General features: G+C 46.1%; 1 protein-coding gene and 1 non-coding gene across 6 annotated transcripts in view; one reads left to right on the top strand and one right to left on the bottom strand.

Annotated features, from left to right (window-relative positions):
• Positions 1–20,624, bottom strand: part of EPHA10 (EPH receptor A10) — a 50,803-nt gene that overhangs the window by 21,967 nt on the left and 8,212 nt on the right. For 4 of the 5 annotated variants that reach the window (XR_010131575.1, XM_063700253.1, XM_031004452.3 and 1 more), the window contains exons 4-5: positions 17,898–18,053; positions 16,593–16,943 (exon numbers count right to left, since the gene is read on the bottom strand). The exons of the other annotated variant lie outside the window; for it this stretch is intronic. Coding sequence is in view for 3 of the 4 variants with exons in the window: in XM_063700253.1 (XP_063556323.1) it covers positions 16,593–16,943; positions 17,898–18,053 (507 nt within the window). In the remaining variant the exon portion in view is untranslated. The remainder of the gene's footprint in view (positions 1–16,592; positions 16,944–17,897; positions 18,054–20,624) is intronic. 5 annotated transcript variants of the gene reach the window in all.
• Positions 13,905–14,005, top strand: LOC115932432 (small nucleolar RNA U13). The gene has a single exon (XR_004068717.1). It is a non-coding gene; the product is annotated as a small nucleolar RNA U13 (small nucleolar RNA).

Below are 20,624 nucleotides of genomic sequence, written 5' to 3'. Positions count from 1 at the left end.
GCTAAAAAAAAATACAAAATTAGCCAGGCATGGTGGTACATGCTTGTAATCCCAGCTACTTGGGAGGCTGAGGAAGAAGATCAGCTGAACCCGGCAGGTGGAGGTTGCAGTGAGCTGAGATCGTGCCATTGCACTCCAGCCTGGGCAACAAAAGCAAAATTCTGTCTCAAAAAAAAAAAAAAAAAGAGATTGAGACCATCCTGGCCAACATGGTGAAACCCTGTCTCTACTAAAAATACAAAAATGAGTTGGGCATGGTGGTGCACGCCTGTAGTCCCAGCTACTTGGGAGGCTGAGGCAGGGGAATCACTTGAACCTGGGAGGCGGAGGTTTCAGTGAGCCAAGATCGCGCCACTGCACTCCAACCTGGGCAACAGAGCAAGACTCCATCTCAAAAAAATAAAATAAAATTTAGAACTAATGAACAAAATACAGCAAAGTTGCAAAATACAAAACCAATGCACAAAAATTTGTTGTGTTTTTATACACAATGAACAATTCAAAAAGGAAATTAGGAAAACAATCCCACTTACGATAGCATCAAAAATAATAAAATACTTAGACATAAACTTAACCAAAGGGATGAAAGACTTTTATACAGAAAACTATAAAATATTGCTGAAAGAAATGAAATAAAACACAAATAATTGGAAAGGCATTCTGTGTTCATGGAATGGAACACTTAATATTGTTAAAATGTCTCTACTACCAAAAGTGATCTACAAATTTAATGCAATCCTATCAAAATCCCAGGCATTTTTTGCAGAAATAGAAAAAACATCCTAAAATTCATATGGAATCTAAAAGGACCATGAATAGTCAACACAATCATGGGAAGGAAAAATAAAGGTGGGCCAGAGGCAGTGGCTCACACCTGTAATCCCAGCACTTTGAGAGGCCAAGGTGAGAGAATCACTTGAGGCCAGCATTTTGAGACCAGCCTGGGCAACACAGTGAGACTCCATCATTTACAAAAACCAACCAACACAAAACCTACACACACACACACTCACACACAAAGGTAGAGTCCTCACACTTCCTTACTTCAAAACATATTTCAAAGCTACAGTAATCAAAGCAATATGGTACAGACATATAGACCAATGAAACAGAATACAGAGCCCAGAAATAACTCCTCTCCATGTATGGTCAAATGATCTCCCACAAGGGTACCAAGGTTATGCTATGCAGAAAGGATAGTCTCTTCACCAAATGGCACTGAGAAAAGTGGATATCCACCTGCAAAAGAATGAAGTTGGACCCTCACCTAAAATCATATGCAAAAAATGAACTCAAAGTGGATTAAAGACCTAAATGTAGGATCTGAAATGATAAAACTCCTAGAAGAAAACACAGGGGAAAAGATTCATGACACTGGATTCAGCAATGATTTCTTGGATATGACACCAAAAGCACAGGCAGCAAAAACAAAAATAGACAAATGAGACTACATCAAACTTTAAAACTTCTGCAGGGCAAAGGCAACAATAATCAGAGTGAAAAAGCAGTCTTTGAAATGGGAGAAAATGCTTGCTAACCATTTATCTAAGGGGTTAATATCCAGAATGTATAAAGAATGTCTAGAACTCAACAACAAAGACCAAATAACTGTAGGCTTTTTTTTTTTTTTTGCTATCAAGCGAGGCAGTGGGAGTGGAGATGGAACAAAGAAATCTATAACTGGTTGTGATCAGTTAGTTGTAAACAATACTGCACTCAGACCAGCTTGAGTAGACATTTCTTCAAAAAAAAATATATAGGCTGGGCGCGGTGGCTCTTGCCTGTAATCCCAGCACTTGGAGAGGCCGAGGGGGCAGATCACCTGAAGTCAAGAGATTGAGACCAGCCTGGCCAACATGGTGAAGCCCCGTCTGTACTAAAAATACAAAAGTTAGCTGGGCGTGGTGGCATGCACCTGTAATCCCAGCTACTCCAGAGGCTGAGGCACAAGAATTGTTTGAACCTGGGAAGCAGAGGTTGCAGTGAGCTGAGATCGCACCACTGCACTCCAGCCTGGGCAACAGAGTGAGACTCTGTCTCAAAAAAAAAAGATATCCAAAAGGCCAAGAAGCACATGAAAAGATGCTTAATATCATTAATCATCAGGGAAATCAAAATCAAAATCACAATGAGATATCACCTCACACCCTTTAGGATGACCACTACCAAAAATATGGGACATAACAAGTGTTGGCAAGGACATGAAAAAACCGGAACCCTTGTACACCATTGTGTAGGAATGTAAATTGGTGCAGCTGCTATGGAAAACAATATGGAGGTTCCTTAAAAAATTGTAATTACTATATGATCCAGCAATCCTGTTTCTGGGCATATATCCAAAGGAACTGAAATCAGGTCTTGAAGAGATACTGCTCACCCATGTTCACTGCAGCATTATTCACAACAGCCAAGAGGTGGAAGCAACCTAAATGTCCATAAGTGGATAAATGGATAAAGAAAATATGGTGTATACTCCATGGAATACTATGCAGCCATAAAAAATGATAAGTTCATGTCCTTTGCAGGGACATGGATGAAGCTGGAAACCATCATTCTAAGCAAACTATCACAAGGACAGAAAACCAAACAACGCATGTTCTCACTCATAGGTGGGAGTTGAACAATGAGATCACTTGGACACAGGGCAGGGAACATCACACACCGGAGCCTGTCGGGGGGTGGAGGGTGGGGGGAGGGATAGCAGTAGGAGAAATACCTAATGTAAATGACTAGTTGATGGGTGCAACAAACCAACATGGCACATGTATACCTATGTAACAAACCTGCACGTTGTGTACATGTACCCTAGAACTTAAAGTATAATAATAAAAAAGAGTTAAAAAAAAGAAAAAAGAATATATGGTGTAAACATACAACAGGATATTAGTCCTTAAAAAGAAGAAAATTCTGTTATATGCTACAATATGAATGAACTTTGAAGACACTATGCTAAGTGAAACAATTCGTCACAAAAAGACAAATACTGCATGATTCCACTTATGTGAGGTATCTAAAGTAGTCAAACTCTTTGAAACAGAAAGTAGAATAGTAGGCCAGGTGCAGTGACTCATGCTTATAATCTCAGTGGCTCACACCTGTAAACCCAGTACACTTTGGTAGGCCAAGGCCAGTAGATCACTTGAGGCCAGGAATTCAAGACCAGCCTGGCCAATGTAGTGAAACTCTGTCTCTACTAAAATTACAGAAATTAACCAGGCCTGGTGGTGTGTGCCTATAATCTCAGCTACTTGGGAGGCTGAGGCAGGAGAATCACTTGAACCCGGAAGTGGAGGGTGCAGTGAGCCAGATTACACCAGTGCCCTCTAGCCTGGTTGATAGAGTGAGACCCTGTCTCAAAAAAAAAAAAAAAAAAAGGAAGTAGAATGGTAGTTGACAGGGGAGGGTGGTGGGGGTAAAGGGGAGTTGTTGACTGGATACAGAATTTCAGCTTTGCAAGATGAAAAGTTCTACACCCCAGGTATTGGAGTTCATGCCTGTAATCTCAGCACTTTGGGAGGGCCAGGGTGGGAGGATCGCTTGAGCCCAGGAGTTCAACACCAGCCTGGACAACAAAGTGAGACCCTGTCTCTACAAAAAAATCAAACAATTAGCTGGGTATGGTGTCACACACCTGTGGTCCCACACACCTGTAGTCCCAGACACGTGGGAGGCTGAGACAGGAGGACTGACCGAGACCAGAAGGTCAAGGCTGCCACTGCACTCCAGCCTAAGCAATACAGCAAGACCCAGTCTCAAAAAAAAAATAAAAATAAAAATAAAGGAAAAAAATTATAGAGATCCTTTGGACAACGTATCTAGTTAACATTACTGTACTATACACGTGAAATGGGTTAAGATGATACATTTTATGTGTTTTTTACAGTAACAAAAAAAATGTTGCCCAGGTCACAACCCAGAGCAAACAAAGCATCATCTCTGTAGGCTAGAGCTCAGGGATTAGTTGCTTTTATTTTATTATTTATTTATTTATTTATTTTTTTTATTTTTTGAGACAGAGTCTCACTCTGTCACCCAGGCTGGAGTGCAGTGGTGGGATCTCGGCTCACTGCAAGCTCCATTTCCCAGGTTCACGCCATTCTCCTGCCTCAGCCTCCCGAGTAGCTGGGACTACAGGCGCCCGCCACCACGCCCAGCTAATTTTTTGTATTTTTAGTAGAGACGGGGTTTCACCATGTTAGCCAGGATGGTCTCGATCTCCTGACCTCATGATCCGCCCACCCTGGCCTCCCAAAGTGCTGGGATTACAGGCATGAGCCACCGCGCCCAGCCAGTTGCTTTATTTTTTAAGTTGCTTGGTGATTCCAGTGTGCAGACAAGTTTGAGAACCGCCAGTCTGGATGATGTCAGATGAACAGCAGCATACACACACATACACACATATACGGGAGATAATAAGGCCTGGGGTTAGTGTTCGGCAAAGGGGTTTCCAAGAGAAGATGCCAGGAGGGCAGTGGGAGAAATGGTTCCGGGGCTCAGAAAAGGTGTCTGGGAGAAAGATGGAGATGCAGGAGCCATGAGAAGGTGAAGGGATGAAACTGTCCAGGGAAAACGCATAAAAAGAGAAGAGGAAAAGCTTTTAGGGAATAAGCCTGAGACATGCCAACAATTAAGAAACAGGCCAAGGAAGAGAAGCTTGACAAGGAGGAGCCAGAGATGCAGGAGGAAGACTAAGGGTGGGCAAGGTGATGGAAGCCCAGGGAAGAGAACATTTAGGAAGGTTCCCTCCTGACTTTTCCAGTGGTTAGCCCACTATTGGTCCACAAGCAAGTGATCTTACTCCCTGAGCTTCAGTTTCCCCGTGTGTAAAATGAGAACAATGATGACACCTCCTAGGCTTGCTGTGGGAATTTTATGAAGTAATGTGTATGAGGGACTGAGCGAGTGCTCAGCACCAGCATTCCAGCAAGAGGAGCTGGCGCTGGGCCATGTCTTACGCTGAGAGGAGACAACAGAGTAAGATGATGATTCAAACTTCCCACTGGCTTTCATAAAGTGGACGTTCCCGGTGCCTTCAGGGGATTGAGGAAAGTACCGATCAGATAGTAATAAGGCAAGAAAGTGGAAACAGGGAGTAGGTGGCTCAGGCTCTGACAAGTGCGTGGATGTGGCTTCTAGTCTTAAATGGTATATATATCTAGCAGCCTCCACTCCATGTCTTTCCCAAATTCCAATTAAAACATAAAGACACAGTAAGAGTTGAAAACCTACACCATCACCATAAACTAGTCTTGACAGCTGATCGCCAGAATGGGGGCTGGAGAGTAGAGTGGCACATTTCTACTTATGATCAAGGCAGTGGGACTAGATCAAAAAGTGCAATTGTAATGAACCCCTAGGCTACACTGCCCACAGAGTGGCATTGCCTCCCATTCTAAAAATAACTCAAAAAAATCCTTTATTCCTCCCTTCAGTGTCTGACCCTTTAAAAAAAAAAAAAAAAAGCCAGGTCTTTGTCAAGTGGACAATGCACAGCCAGCACTCCACTGCAGAGCTGCTTTCGAGGAAGAGTGCTCTTCCCTATCCCCCGGGGGCGCTTCTCAGCCAAAATTCACTTTGAGATGGCAGCTCCCAGAAAAGGCCTGAGCACAAAGGCGAGAGGAGTGATGAAGCATTCTAGGAGGTGGCAAAGTTCCTTGCGAATACAGATGGGGCAGAGATGGAAAAGGAGGCTAGAAATGTCCATTTTTGAGCTACATTTGTGGAAAGCATCAGATGGCCAGGATAGAGAGGTAGAAGATGGTTCCATCTCAGCTCCGAAGAGATAATTAGATGAAAGCCTGATAAATCCTGCTAGTGGAGCTAAAAACTAACACCAAGCACCTGCTCTCCAGCTGTAGATTTGGGATGGGAATCAGCCAGCACCCAAGTGGGGCCGAAGTTACAGCAGATAGTACTGGAAACCTAGTCAACAGCCTTGTCCCCCTTTCCTGCTAGCTGAGCTGAATTTTTGGTTCATAGTCTACTGTCTCCCCATAGGTGACTTGGGTAACTTCTGGTTGTTCTAAGACATTTGTTTGCACTCATTCCCTTTGCCAGTGAATGGTTTAGGGTTGGGCTTACAATCCAGTTCTGGCCAACAAAAGAAGTTAGCTGGGGACAGGGGATTCAGAGAAAAGTTTCTTGCTTTTAAAAAGATACCTGCAAGGAAGAAACAGTTCTTTTTCTGCCTCTGAATGGTAAGGATGTGATGTCTGGAGCTGCTGCAGCCACCTTGCTACCATGAGGGAACCAGCCTATGTGATGAGAATGGCAGAGTGGACAGACAGAAAAAACCTAGGTCCTTGAGGACACTTTTGAGCTGCTGAATGAACCAAGCTTTAACTCTAGCCCTCTTATGTGAGCTAAGAAATCATTTAAGTTAAAGTCAGTTAGGGCCCAGCACTGTGGCTCATGCCTATAATCCCAGAGCTTTGAGAGGCATAGATGGGGGTCTTGCTTGAGGCCAGGAGTTAGAGACCATCCTGGGCAACATAGCAATACTCCGTCTCTACAAAACAATTTAAAAAGAAAAAAAAGTTAGCTAGGCATGTTGGCATGCCTGCAGTCCTAGCCACTTGGGAGGCTCAGGCGGGAGGATCACCTGACCCCAGGAGTTTGAGGTTACAGTGAGCCTATGATCATGCCACTGCACTCCAGCCTGAGTGACAGAGTAAGACCTTGTCTCTAATAATAATAATATAATAATAATAATAATAATAAAATCAGTTAGACTGAGATTTATTGTTACTTGCAGCTGAAAACCTCATAACTAATTCAAAGGGCAATTCACCCATCTTTTTTGTTGTTGTTGACAAACACCAGCTATTTCCTTACTCAAGAACAAGTAAACAGAAAATACCAGAAATTGGGTATATGAAAAAATATTTCAGAATAAGAGAATAGGAACATTATTCTGAAGACTCAGGAGAAGCAGATCTTGAAAAGTGATTTAATATGATAGAGAGTAAGTAAAACACTCTGGCACTTTAAGAAGAAAGAAAACACAGCCTCCACCAACTATGTACAGAAGGTCATAAGGAGAAAACAGGTGGAGAAGAAAAAGAAACGAGATGAGATAAAAATGGAGAAACTGAGAAGGGCTGGGTGAAGAAACTAAAAGTGCATCAGCAAAATTGAAATATTTAAAATAAAATTCATTACAAATACAAGGAATTTTAACAAAATCACAAACAGAATGCAAAATGAACCCCTCTCAGTCTTTGGAACATCAAGTAAAAAATAAGAAGGAACTACAACTGAATAATAACTCGTGATGGTTTAACTGATGATTGTTTTACAATGGTGTAAAAGCAATACAACCATTCTATTTTTGCACTTTCAGTACAGTGTTCAATGAATTACATGAGATACTCATTGTAAAATAGGTGATTTTGCCCACCTGTAGGCTAATGTAAGTGTTCTGGGCATGTTTAAAGTAGGCTAGGCTAAGGTATGATATTTGGCAGGCTAGGTGCATTAAATGCATTTTCGACTTATAATATTTTCAACTTATAATGAGCCCAATGGGACATAAGCCCGTCATTAAGTTGAGGAACATCTGTGTATACATAGATAGATATAGATATAGATATATAAAGACAGAGAGAGAAAGAACTACACTATAAAATAGTGCACATTGTTTTAAAGTAGCCATGAAATAGTTTAAAAATTTTTACCACGTACAAACCTCCATGAAGCACTACAATCAGCAACGTAAAGACGAACAAAATAAAAGCAAGTCATCCGGAAATAAAAGCACATCCTCTAAAATAAGTTGAGTCAAAACTACAACACTAAAAGAAAACACAGAAATGTTAACCTTGGACTAAGCAATGGTTTCTTAGCGATGACACCAAAAGCACAAGCAACCAAAGAAAAAATAAATAAATTTGACTTCATCAAAATTAAAAGCTTTTGGCCGGGCACAGTGGTTCACTCCTGTAATCCCGGCCCTTTGGGAGGCTGAGGCGGGTGGATCACGAGGTCAGGAGTTCGAGACCAGCCTGGCCAACATGGTAAAACTGTCTCAACTAAAAATAGAAAAAACAATGAGCTGGGCGCGTCAGTGTGTGCCTGTAATCCCAGCTACTCGGGAGGCTGAGGCAGGAGAATCACTTGAACCCAGGAGGCACAGGTTGCAGTGAGCCGAGATCACGCCACTGCACTCCAGCCCATCTAAAAAAAAAAAATAGCTGGATGTGGTGGTGTGCACCTGCAGTCCCAGCTACTCTGGAGGCTGAGGCAGGAGAATCGCTTGAACCCAGGAGGTAGAGGTTGCAGTGAGCCAAGATTGCACCACTGTACTCCACCCTGGGCAACAGAGCAAGACTCCATCTTGGGAAAAAAAAAAAAAAAGAAAGTAAAAGCTTTTGTGATTGAAAGGCTATTCTCAATAAAGTGAAAGCCAAACCACAGAGTGGGAGAAAATATTCACAAATCATGTATCTGACAAGGTTTGTATGGGTTAAATTGTGTCTCTAAAAAAGATATGTTGAAGTCCCAGCCACCACCTCCCATCTCAGAATGTGATCTTATTTTTACAGAGGTAATCAAGTTAAAATGAGGCCATCCGGGTGGGCCCTAATCCAATATGACTGGCATCTTCATGAAAAGAAGAATTTGAACACAGAGAAAAACACCTAGAGAGATGATGATGTGAAGACACAGGGAGAAGACAGCCATGTGACTAGAGTGATGCGTCTGCGAGCCAAGGAACACCAAGGATTGCCAGGAAACATAAGAAGCTGAAAGGGCAGGGAAGGGTCCTCCTCTAGAACCATCGGAGGCAGCGTGGCTCTGACAACACCTTGATTTTGCAATACATTTGTTTTAGGCCAGCCAGTTTTTTGGCACCTTGTTAGAGCAAAACCTGGGAAATGAACACAAGGGTCTAGTGTCTGTAATACATATCTATAGTTATAATATAACTTAATGACAAAAAGAAAACCCTGCACAGGAAAAGATGTTCAACATCATTAGTTATTAGGGAAATGCAAATCAAAGCCACAATGAGATACCACCTCACATCTGCTAGGATGGCTACTGTTTAAAAGACAAACAATAACAAGTATTGGTGAGGAGGCAGAGAAACTTGGACCCTTGTACTTTGCAGGTAGGAATGCAAAATGGTACTGCTGCTTTGAAAACGTTGATAATTCCTCAAAAAGTTAAAAAGTTATTATATGTATTAGTCAGCTCAGGTTACCATAACAAGAAACCACAGACCTTTAATAACAAAGGTGGCTTTCAAGCCAGGCATGGTGGCTCATACCTGTAATCTCAGCATTTTGGGTGGCCAGGGTAGGTGGATCACCTGAGGCCAGGAGTTTGAAACCAACCTGGCCAATATGGGGAAACCCTGTCTCTGCTAAAAAATACAAATATTAGCCAGGCGTGGTGGCATGCACCTGTAATCCCAGCTACTTGGCAAGCTGAGGCTTGAGAATTGCTTGAACCTGGGAAGCGGAGGTTGCAGTGAGCTGAGATCGCACCACTGCACTCCAGCCTGGGTGACAGAGGAAGACCGTCTCAAAAAATACATAAATAAATAACAAAGGTGGCTTTCCTAACAAAAGCCACCTTTGGCTTTCATAACAAAAATTTATTTTCTCACACTTATGGAGGCTAGAAGTCCCAGGTCAAGAGGTCAGCAGATCTGTAATCTGGTAAGAGCTGTTTTCCTGACCAGCCACCTTCCCACTGTATTCTCACGTGGCCTTTCCTCCGTGCACATATGGACAAAGAGTGAGTGAGCTGTGGTGTCTCTCCCTTTTCTTTTCTTTTTTTCTTTTTCTTTTTTTTTTTTTTTGAGATGGAGTTTCGCTCTTGTTGCCCACGTTGGAATGCAATGGCACGACCTCGGCTTACTGCAACCTCCGCCTCCCAGGTTCAAGCAATTCTCCTACCTCAGCCTCCCGAGTAGCTGGGATTACACGCATGCACCACCACGCCCAGCTAATCTTGTATTTTTAGTAGAGATGGGGTTTCTCCATGTTGAGGCTGGTCTCGAACTCCTGACCTCAGGTGATCCGCCCACTTCGGCTTCCCAAAGTCCTGGGATTACAGGCGTGAGCCACCGCACCGGGCGGTGTCTCTCCCTTTTCTTATAGAGATACCAGTCCTAATGGATTAGGGCCCACCCTCATATCTCATTTAACCTTAATTACCTCCTTAAAGAGACTCTCTCCAAATATAGTCACATTGGGGTTTAGGGTTTTAACACATGAATCTGGAGGTAACATAATTCAGTCCATAACCATATGACTTAGCAATTCTACTCCTAGGTATATAGCCATGAAAACTGAAAATATACGTTTACGCAAAAACATATATTCATTAATGTATTATGAATACATTAATATTCATAATAGTATTATTCATAATAGCCAAAATGTGGAAACAGCCCAATGTCTATCAACTGATGAATGGATAAGCAAAACTGTGGTCTATCCATGCAATGGAATGTCGTTCAGCCATAAAAAGGAATGAAGTACTGATACATGCTACAATATGGATGAACCTTGAAGCCATTATGCTAAGTGAGAGAAGCCAGACATGCAAGTTCACATATTGTATAATTCCATGTATTGAGATACCAAGAATAGGCAAATCTACAGAAACAGAAAGACCTAGTTGTTACCAAGAGCTAGAGGAGGTGGATGGAATGGTGAGTGACTAATGGGTTTCCTTTCAGGGTGATGAAATGTTTTAGAATTAGATAGCACTTGTTGCACAACTACGCGAATATATGAAAAATCACTGAACTGTATACTTCAAAAGGGTGAATTTTATGTTACATGAATTATACCTAAAAAAACTTATAATACTAACAATGTGATAATATCATGTATCAAATGTATTGGAAGTGACAAAGCTATATTCAGAGGAAAACTCATAGCTTTAAAAAATTTAAACAAAAAATAACTAAGCACTGAACTTGCCTAGAAAAAGACTTCAGAGGTTGGGTGGGGTGGCTCACACCTGTAATCCCAAAACTTTGGGAGGCCAAGGCAGGTAGATTGCTTGAGTCCAGGAGTTCAAGACAAGTTTGGGCAACATAGTGAGACCCCCATCTCTACAAAAAACACAACATTAGCCAGGCGTAGTGGTGTGCACCTGTAATCTCAGCTACTTGGGAGGCTGAGGCAGGAGAATCGCTTGAACTCAGGAGGCAGAGGTTGCAGTGAGCCAAGATCATGCCACTGCACTCCAGCATGCGTGACAGGCAGAGTGAAACTGTCTCAAAAAAAAAAAAAAACTTCAGGAAAGCAGGAGAGTGGTATTAATAAAGATAAAATCATAAAATATAGCCGGGCATGCTGATGTGCACCTGTAATCCCAGCTACTTGGGAGGCTGAGGCAGCAGCATCACTGGAACCTGGGAGCCAGAGGTTGCAATGAGCTGAGATGGTGCCACTGCACTCCAGCCTGGGCAACAGAGTGAGACTCCATCTCAAAAATAATAATAATAATAAATCATAAAATAAGTGACAAAAGTAAAGAGCAATGGAATTGATAGGTTCAAGAGCTGATTCTGTGTCATAACCAGTAAAATTAACTTCTGGCAAGGATAATTAAGAAAAAAAGACAGAAATCACAAGCATACAACAGGAAGAAAGAGAAAGTGAAGTTAACTCCAGGTACTGAGGAAATGTATATACATTTCTAATAATAAATTAGAAAAAGAACACCAAAATATTTTCTAGGAAAGCACAAATTTATAAAACTGATCAAGACGTTACAGTAAAGATTAAAAATATCAAACCACCAGGCGCAGTGCCTCACGCCTGTAATCCCAGCACTTTGGGAAGTCAAGGCAGGCAGATCATCTGAGGTCAGGAGTTCAAGACCAGCCTGATCAACGTGGTGAAATCCCATGTTTACTAAAAATACAAAAATTAGCTGGGTGTGGTGGTGGTCGCCTATAATCCCAGCTACTTGGGAGGCTGAGGCAGCAGAATCACTGGAACCTGGGAGGTAGAGGTTGCAGTGAGCTGAGATGGTGCCATTGCATTCCAGCCTGGGCGACAGAGTGAGACTCCATCTCAAATAAATAAATAAACAAATAAATAAAACTTTCTTTCCAAAAATGGCATAGAACCCAGAAAGTTTCCCAGGCAGTTTTTCATGCCTTCAAAGAATATGTAAATGTGTTGTTAAAACTGTCCCAGAGCAGAGAAAAAGAAGAAATTTTTTCTGATATCTTTACCAAAGCCAGCATCCCCATAGTGCCAAAACTTGACAAAGAACACATTACAAAACACTAATCTCTCTTAGAAATGTAGATGGGAAAAATCTTAAAGTATAAGCAAATGAACTCAGCAAAACATCCAAAGAATAATATACTCATATCTAGTAGGGTATAATCCAGGAGTGCAGAGAGTTCACACTGAAATATCCATTAATAGAATTCATCATACCGACAGGTCAAAAAGGAAAAAATTTGGTCATATTGAAAATGCTTAATAAGCATTTTATAAAATTAACATCCATTTCTGATTTTTAGAAAAAGTTCAATGAAGCATTATATGGCCTAGGGATTAAAGGCACAGGGCTTTGAGGTCAGACAGACCTGGGTTCCAAAACCAATCTAAGATGAGTTTCCTTTCTTTTTATCTTTTTTTTTTTTTTTTTTTTGAGGTGGAGTCTTGCTCTGTCACCCAGGCTGGAGTGCAGTAGCACGATCTCAGCTCACTGCAACCTCCACCTCCGGGGTTCAAGAGATTCTCCTGCCTCAGCCTCCCCAGTAGCTAGGATTACAGGTGTGCACCACCACGCCTGGCTAAATTTTTTTATTTTTAGTAGAGACGGGGTTTCGCCATGTTGGCCAGGCTGGCTCAAACTCCTGACCTCAAACGATCCACCTGCCTCGGCCTCCCAAAGTGCTGGGATTACAGGCGTGAGCCACTGTGCCCAGCCCCATTTCAATGAATTAATGTAGAAAATCATATTGCACAGTGCCAAATACAGCAGCACTCAATCAGTGGAAGCTTAATATTTTTATTGAGAAAATGGAAATAGAAGAGTATTTCCTTAACATGGCTTCTAAATCTATCTGTGTCAAAACAGTTAAGATTGTTAACATAAGGCCGTGCACGGTGGCTCACGCCTGTAATCCCAGCACTTTGGGAGGCTGAGGCGGGTGGATCACCTGACGTCAAGAGTTCGAGACCAGCCTGGCCAACATGGCGAAACCCTGTCTCTACTAAAAATACAAAAATTAGCCGGATGTGGTGGTGTGTGCCTGTAACACCAGCTACTCAGGAGGCTGAGGCAGGAGAATGGCTTCAACCCGGGAGGTGGAGGTTGCAGTGAGCCAAGACTGAGCCATTGCATTCCAGCCTGGGTGATAGAGCAAGACTCCGTCTCAAAAAAAAAAAAAAAAAAAAGATTGTTAATGTAAAATGCCAGATAAAAGTTAGTATTACATATACCATCATGCATTGCTAAATGATGGGAAGATGTTCTCAGAAATGCGTTGTTAGGTGATTTCATTGTTGTACAAACATCAGAGTGTCCTTACACAAACCTAGACAGCATAGCCTATGACACGCCTAGGCTACAACCTGTACAGCCTGGGTGACAGCATGTGACTGTACTGAATACTGCAGGCAACTGTAACAGAAAGTACTAAGTGACAGGAGTCTTTCAGCTCCGTTATAATCTTACAGGATCACCATCATATATGCCATCCATTGTTGACCAAAATGTCTTTATATGGTGCATGACTGTATTAAAACAAAAGGGATTTTATAGGTAGATGGTTACAAATATGAATACAGAGATCAAGATAGACAGGAAAAATTTTCTGGAAGTATATACTCTAAGATATTAATAGTTGTTTATATCTATGTAATAAGATTATGGATTTTTTTCTTCTTCTATACTGAATTTTTAAAAATGTGATCCTTTTGTAGTTTGCAAGTGTGATGATTGGGGATTCACACTCGTATGTGAGATGTGTCACCCCCGAACCTTTTCACGTTGGCAAAATACCCATCTGACATGAAAGAAAGATGGAAAAAAAGAATTTTTAAAGATGTAAATACAATAGCAAATGTTAAATCACAATAGAGACAGTAAAAAACAGTACTGTTCCAGAAACCCAGACAAGCTGGAAAATCTCCAAAAGGCAGTGGAAATGGATTAAGAGCTCAAAAGGATAAGGGAAGTGAAGTGACAAGATTTGAGAATCAGAAAATGAATGTACAACCTAAGGCTTAGAGATATTTTTAAGAGACATATTTGAGCTATCAGAAGTTCTAGTCAAAGCAGTGGCTGAATAAAACTTTTTTTTTGAGACTTTTTTTTTTTTCTTTTAAGAGACATAGTCTGGCTCTGTCACCCAGGCTGGAGTGCAGTGGCACAATTATCACTCGCTGCAGCCTCAAACTCCTGGGCTTAACTGGTCCTCCTGCTTCACCCTCCTGAGCACCTGGTACTACAGGCACACATCACCATGCCTGGCTAATTTTTTAAATTTTTTGTAGAGACAGGGTCTCACTATGTTGCTCCTGGCCTCAGGCTCCCAAAGTGCTGAGACTAAGGGCATGAGCCACTGTTCCCGGCCTGAAGAAAACTTTTCCCGGGAAAAAAAAAAGTTGTGCAAATCAAAAGGTTTACTCAATCAAAAGAAATCCATATTGGTAGCCAGGCGCAGTGGCTCATGCCTGTAATCCCAGCACTTTGGGAGGCCAAGGAGGACAGATCACGAGCTCAGGAGATCGAGACCATCCTGGCTAACTAACATGGTGAAACCCCGTCTCTACTAAAAATACAAAAAATTAGCCAGGTGTGGCTGCATGCCCCTGTAGTCCCAGTTACTCAGGCCGCTGAGGCAGGAGAATGGCGTGAACCCCAGACGCAGAGCTTGTAGTGAGCCAAGATCGCCACTGCACTCCAGCCTGGGCAACAGAGCGAGACTCCTCTCAAAAAAAAAAAAGAAAAAGAAAAAGAAAAGAAAAAAAAAAAAGAAATCCATATTGGTTAAATGATTATTTTCAGCCTGGCATGAGGTGGCTCATGCCTGTAATCCCAGCACTTCGGGAGGCCAAGGCGGGCAGATGACTTGAGGTCAGGAGTTTGACACTGGCCTGGCCAATATGGTGAAACCCCATCTCTACTACAAACACAAAACTTAGCTGGGTGTGGTGGTGCGCACCTGTAATCCCAGCTACTCGGGAGGCTGAGGCAGGAGAATCACTTGAACCCAGGAGGCAGAGGTTGCCATGAACTGTGATCACACCACCACACTCCAGCCTGGGTGACGAGCAAAACTCCATTTCAAAAAAAAAAGGAAAGTCTGGCTAGGCGCGCAGTGGCTCACGTCTGTAATCCCAGCACTTTGGAAGGCTGAGGCCAGCAGATCATGAGGTTGAGAGATGGAGACCATCCTGGCCAACATGGTGAAACCCCATCTCTACTAAAAAATACAAAAATTAGCTGGGCGTGGTGGCATGCACCTGCAGTCCCAGCTACTCGGGAGGCTAAGGCAGGAGAATCACTTGAACTCGGGAGGCAGCGGTTGCAGTGAATCAAGATCGCGCCACTGCACTCCAGCCTGGTGACAGAGCAAGACTCTGTCTCAAAAAAAAAAAAAAAAAGTTATTATCAACAGTAGGTTAAGCAGGTTAAAGAATTATTCTAACATCCGTGTGCATACCTGTACATGTCATATGTCCAAGTTAAGTAGAAAAGAATGAAAATAACCCTAGCCTCAGACTTCTTGGCAACACCACTGCCAAAGACAGAAGCGGGATCACAGAAAGCAGGGATGCAGGGTGACAGGCCGACCCTATAGCCTCGATTAGGAAGGGAGTCAGAAACCATACCACTCGCTTATCTTTCTTGCAAAGAATACAAGCATTACTTGAAGGTCCACCCCAGCTGAGAAGCGAATCAAAAGAAACTCTCAGGAATGAAGGTGTGGTGTAAAAAGGTTGTAGGTCTTCACTTATTCACCTCATGTCCAGACTCAGAGATGTATTGGCTGGTGTGTTCCATCGCCCCTACAGCCTAACTCTACAAGCTTCCTTGCCCTTTCCCAGGACCAGGAAAGGAGGTGGCCAGATGCAGCAAAACCATGCAGAGGCCGAGGGTTGGAGGTAAGGGACACAGGGCCGGATCTGGCTTCCCGAGACAGAGGGAAGGAAGTAAATTCGGATTCCTACTGACATTTTTTTAAAGGGAAGGTAAGAGATTAAGGGACTTTCCACTTCTTTTTCCCTGAGAAATCAGCGGCGAGGCCAACTGCAGAGCTGTGAGCGGGACAGAGGCTTTGTGCAACGCGTCTAGGAGAAAGGCGAGCACCCAGCGGCTTCCCGCAGACGCAACAGAACGGCGCGCCTCCCCTCTGGCCCGGTAGTAAGGGGACGCCTGCATCCTCAGTCCCTCTCGCACACTCGGGAGGGCGACTGACGCTGGGGCGTCCGGGGGGTGACTTTGTGTCCTGGAGAGGGGCGGGGTGCGTGTACAGAGGGTGGCTTCTCTGGGGTGGGTGGATGGGGCTCCCGCAGGACCGACGGGGCGGCCCCAAGAGGGCGCAGGGGCGGCAGGCGCGGGGGCCTCGGGGTGCGGGGCGCGGACGGCCTTACCCCCGGGCCCGGTGGAGACGGTGACCTGCGCGTAGGTGGTTCCCGCGGCGGCCGCCGGGCCCGAGACGCCGTTGAGCGCGGCCACGCGCACGGTGTAGCGCGCGCCGGGCCGCAGGTGCAGCAGCGTGGCGGCTCGCTCCCGCAGCCCTGCCTGGCGCGGTACGAAGGCCACGCGCGGCCCGCACGGCTCGCAGGCGCCCGCCCGGCCCTCGCGGCCGCAGCGTAGGCACAGCAGCGAGTAGGTGACGTCCGAGCGGCCTCCCGAGTCGGCCGGCGGCAGCCAGCGCAGTCGCAGCGCCAGCGGCGAGCGGCTCAGGCTGTACTGCAGGTCCCGCGGCGCCGACGGCGGCCCTGAGGCGGCACAGGGGCGGGGCGGTCAGGGCGGGGCGTGGGTGCCCGTGAGAGGGGCGGGATGCACGAGGGGGGGCGGGGTCTTGTCCACCCCCAGTGAGGCAGGAGAAGCAGGGGCGCGAGGGTCAGTCGGGGAGGAGGGAACCAGGGCGTTCATCAAGGGACTGGGTGGATGAGGGGGGACGGGGGACAGGAGGGACAGTGGCATGGGGTCAGTCAGGGAGGAAGGTAGAAGGGACGACCGGTGAAGGAACAGGGATGGATGAGCAGGAATGGGCCGTGGGAGCCAGTGGGCATGGGGGATAGGACGGTGTGAGGGGTCCGGGGTGGGAGGAATGGGGGCGTGGGGTTCAGTCAGGGAGATTGGTACAGAGATGGTCAGTCAGTGAGGGGTCGAGGGCGGATGAGCCCGGGGCAAGCGGGAGCAGGGGCGAGCGGCAGCAGGGGTGAGTGGGAGCAGGGGCGAGTGGGAGGAGGGGCTTGCCCCGGGAAGGGTCAGGGACGGGGGCGTGGGGGCCCTTGGGAGGTCGGAATGTGAGAGTGGCGGGGCAGTTGGTGAGGATTTGGGAGGAGGTTAGTGAGGAACCGAGGATGGGAGCATGGGGACCGAACCGATGGTGCGAAGGTCGGGAGCCCCCCTTTCGGCTGGAGGGTAGGCAGGGTGAGGAGAGGGCAGCGGAGGGGCGCTCTCCTCAGTGATCCGCCAGGCATCCTAACCCCATCCTCCGTCTGGACTCTCGCAGTTGTCCTGGTTCTTCTCATCACAGGCCCCGGCCCCCAGGGCGCGTCCAGGCTCCGCTCCCCATACGCCGCCTTCCGGGGCGCTGGCCCCCATATCCGCCCCCGTGCGCCCCAGTGCGGAGACCCTGCCCTCACCACCACCTGGATCAGGCCTTCCTCCTTGGCCACTCCCACCCCCCACCCTCCGCAGTGCAGCCTGGAGGGGGGACTCACGGGTGCAGGAAGCCGAGGGCGGGTCGGTGGGTGAGCGCGCATAGCTGTCCTGGCACACGCAGAAGGTGGAGGCGTTTTCCAGGGCCCGGCTGTGCTCTGGGCACGGTGAGCAGAGGGGCCGCCGCGGGGACACCTTGTAAAACCCTGGGGGACAGGCTGCAGGGCATGGCTGGTGAGAAGAGGGGGCTCCTCCAGTTTCTCCCCGCTTTCCTGACTGGCCTGGTTAGGGCAGCGTTTATCTCCTCCAATTGCGATAGAAAAACAGTCAGGGGACTCAGCCACTCCAGTCAGCACTGCCCCGTGGAGTGACTCCTGAACAACCCATTACCTACCCTTAGAAAACGCTGTGTGTTCGGAAAACTTTGAAACATTTTACTTTCAGCCGGGCGCGGTGGCTCACGCCTGTAATCCCAGCACTTTGGAAGGCCAAAGCTGGAGGATCACTTGAGCCCAGGAGTTGGAGACCAGCCTGGACAACATGGCCAAACCCCGTCTCTATTTATTATTTTTTAAATTACGTCTATTAATTCATTGAATCCTCACAACCACCTGTGAGGTTATATACTTTATCCTCTTTTTATTTTATTTATTTTTTATTTTTTATTTTCGAGTCTCCTTCTATCACCCAGGCTGGAGTGCAGTGGCGGGATCTCCACTCACTGCAACCTCCACCTCCCAGGTTTAAGCGATTCTCCTGCCTCAGCCTCCTGAGTAGCTGGGATTACAAGTGTGCACCACCATGCCCAGTTACTTTTTTTGTATTTTTAGTAGAGATGGAGTTTCACCATGCTGACCAGGCTGGTCTCGAACTCCTGGCCTCAAGTGATCTGCCCAGCTTGGTCTCCCAAAGTGCCAAAATTGCAGGCGTGAGCCACTGTGCCTGACCCTTTATCCCCTTTTTAAAATGAGGGAGCTAAGGCTAGGAGAGGTGAAGTTGCCTACAGCTACTCTCCCACAGCCTGTGGGATCCCAACCCAAGCCCACATCACACCACCCTCAGGACCACTGGAAGAAAACAAGTCAAACTCTGCAGTGCTGGTGTGAGAAAGAGAGGGGAGGAGAGGTGCCCCAAGAGCTGTTCCACAGTTATGCAGAGACAGACACACAAGCATACATGCACACGCACACACACACCCTCCCACCACCACCATCATGTGAGTGAGTGTGTCATAAATTCCCAACTGGAAGTAAAGCCAGCTAGGTGGAGGGGGGTGGGTGGAGAGAGAAGGGCCGGTAAAAGTTCCCTGGACCATGAGTCAGACCTGGTTCCAGTCTTGACACCTACTCAGTTTGCTTCTCTCACTTCTCAGAACACAGGTTGTTAAGATCACAAGTGTTTCTATCTGAACAACCTGGGTTTGTAGCTGAGTCACCCCACTTATTTGCTGTGTGGCCTTGAGCACATCAGTTGACCCCTCTGAGCCTTGTGTTGAATACCTACCTCAAAAAGGTTGTTGGAGGATTGAGATAAAACATGTAAACCACCTAGCCCAGTACCAACCACATTTTCACAATAATGGTAGTAATTACTGTTCCTCCCCCACAGGCCTTAAGTGGTAATTGCTAAACACCCACTTTAAAAAAATTTCTCACCAGCTGGGCCAGGTGGTTCCTGGCCCTACCTCTCAGAACTTGGGTGGTCCTCACCTTGTTCCCTGGCCCTCTCCTCTAGTTTAGCTGGCTGCTCTCCAGCTCCAAGAAGACGCAGTACAACAGAAAGGGTGCAGACTAGCCCTCAGGAGGAACTTTCAGCCTGTGTGGCAGAAGAGGGGAGGGGACTAGGATTTCCACTGTCTGGAAGGCATGGGTTTGAGAGGGTCCATCTTGCCCAGAGTTCTGGGCAGCACAACTCTGGGGAGGGGCTCGGCAGCCCAGGAGCCTTCAGAAGTCTCCTCTGCCTGCAGAACAGAGCATGGGCCAACTATCCCCGTGGTCTGGTGGGCAGCAGAGACCCAGGCTGGGACTTGGAAAGCTTGGGTTCTAATGTTGGCTGGTCCACTCCTTGTGCCTCTCTGGCCTCAAAAAAAGCACTGGTCAAATAGGAATAACAACCATGCCCTGCCCACCACTGTTGTGAAATAGGAGAGCAAGTGAGAGCCCAGATAAATGATCTGTTCGCAGGGTTTCACAGCAATAGGGGAAGAATGCTGGAGGCTCCCTCCCCACAAGTGTATGAGGGTGGCTGCTGTCCTAGAGGTGGGTGGGCCCATCAGCGACCACAGTGGTATCTCTGCTGTGAGAGGCTCTGCTTAGAAGGAGTTTGTGCTGAAGAGCAGATTCAGGGATTCCTGACTGCCAGCCCCTCCCTCTCTTCAAGGTCAGACCTTCAGAGATAATCTAGCTCAGCTCCCACTGGCCTGGTCCTCCGGCAGCTTCCCCAGCAGTAGCCACAGTCTTTGTCACATACTTTATCATGAGGCATTCACCCACTTCTGAGGCTGCCTTTGTTGAACAATGCTGCTGGCAGAAAGTGCTTCTTAGGATGAACCCCCATTAGCTTCGCTGTCTGTAATGCCCCTTGTGCCACCCCATCACAGGGGCTCATTGTGCCCTATGGAGCCTCAGAGAACATATCTGCTTGGGTCCCTTGGCTCCAAGGCAATCCCACTGAGTTGTTTTGTTTGTTTGTTTCTTTGTGACAGGGTCTTGCTCTCTTGCCCAGGCTGGGGTGCAGTGGCACAATCATAGCTCACTACAGCCCCTGCCTCCTGGGGCCAAGCAATCCTC

The sequence above is a fragment of the Gorilla gorilla genome, chromosome 1 (assembly GCF_029281585.2).
Source record: "Gorilla gorilla gorilla isolate KB3781 chromosome 1, NHGRI_mGorGor1-v2.1_pri, whole genome shotgun sequence".
In the NCBI taxonomy this organism is placed as follows: Eukaryota; Metazoa; Chordata; class Mammalia; order Primates; family Hominidae; genus Gorilla; species Gorilla gorilla.
This window is presented reverse-complemented; position numbering and strand designations above follow the sequence as displayed.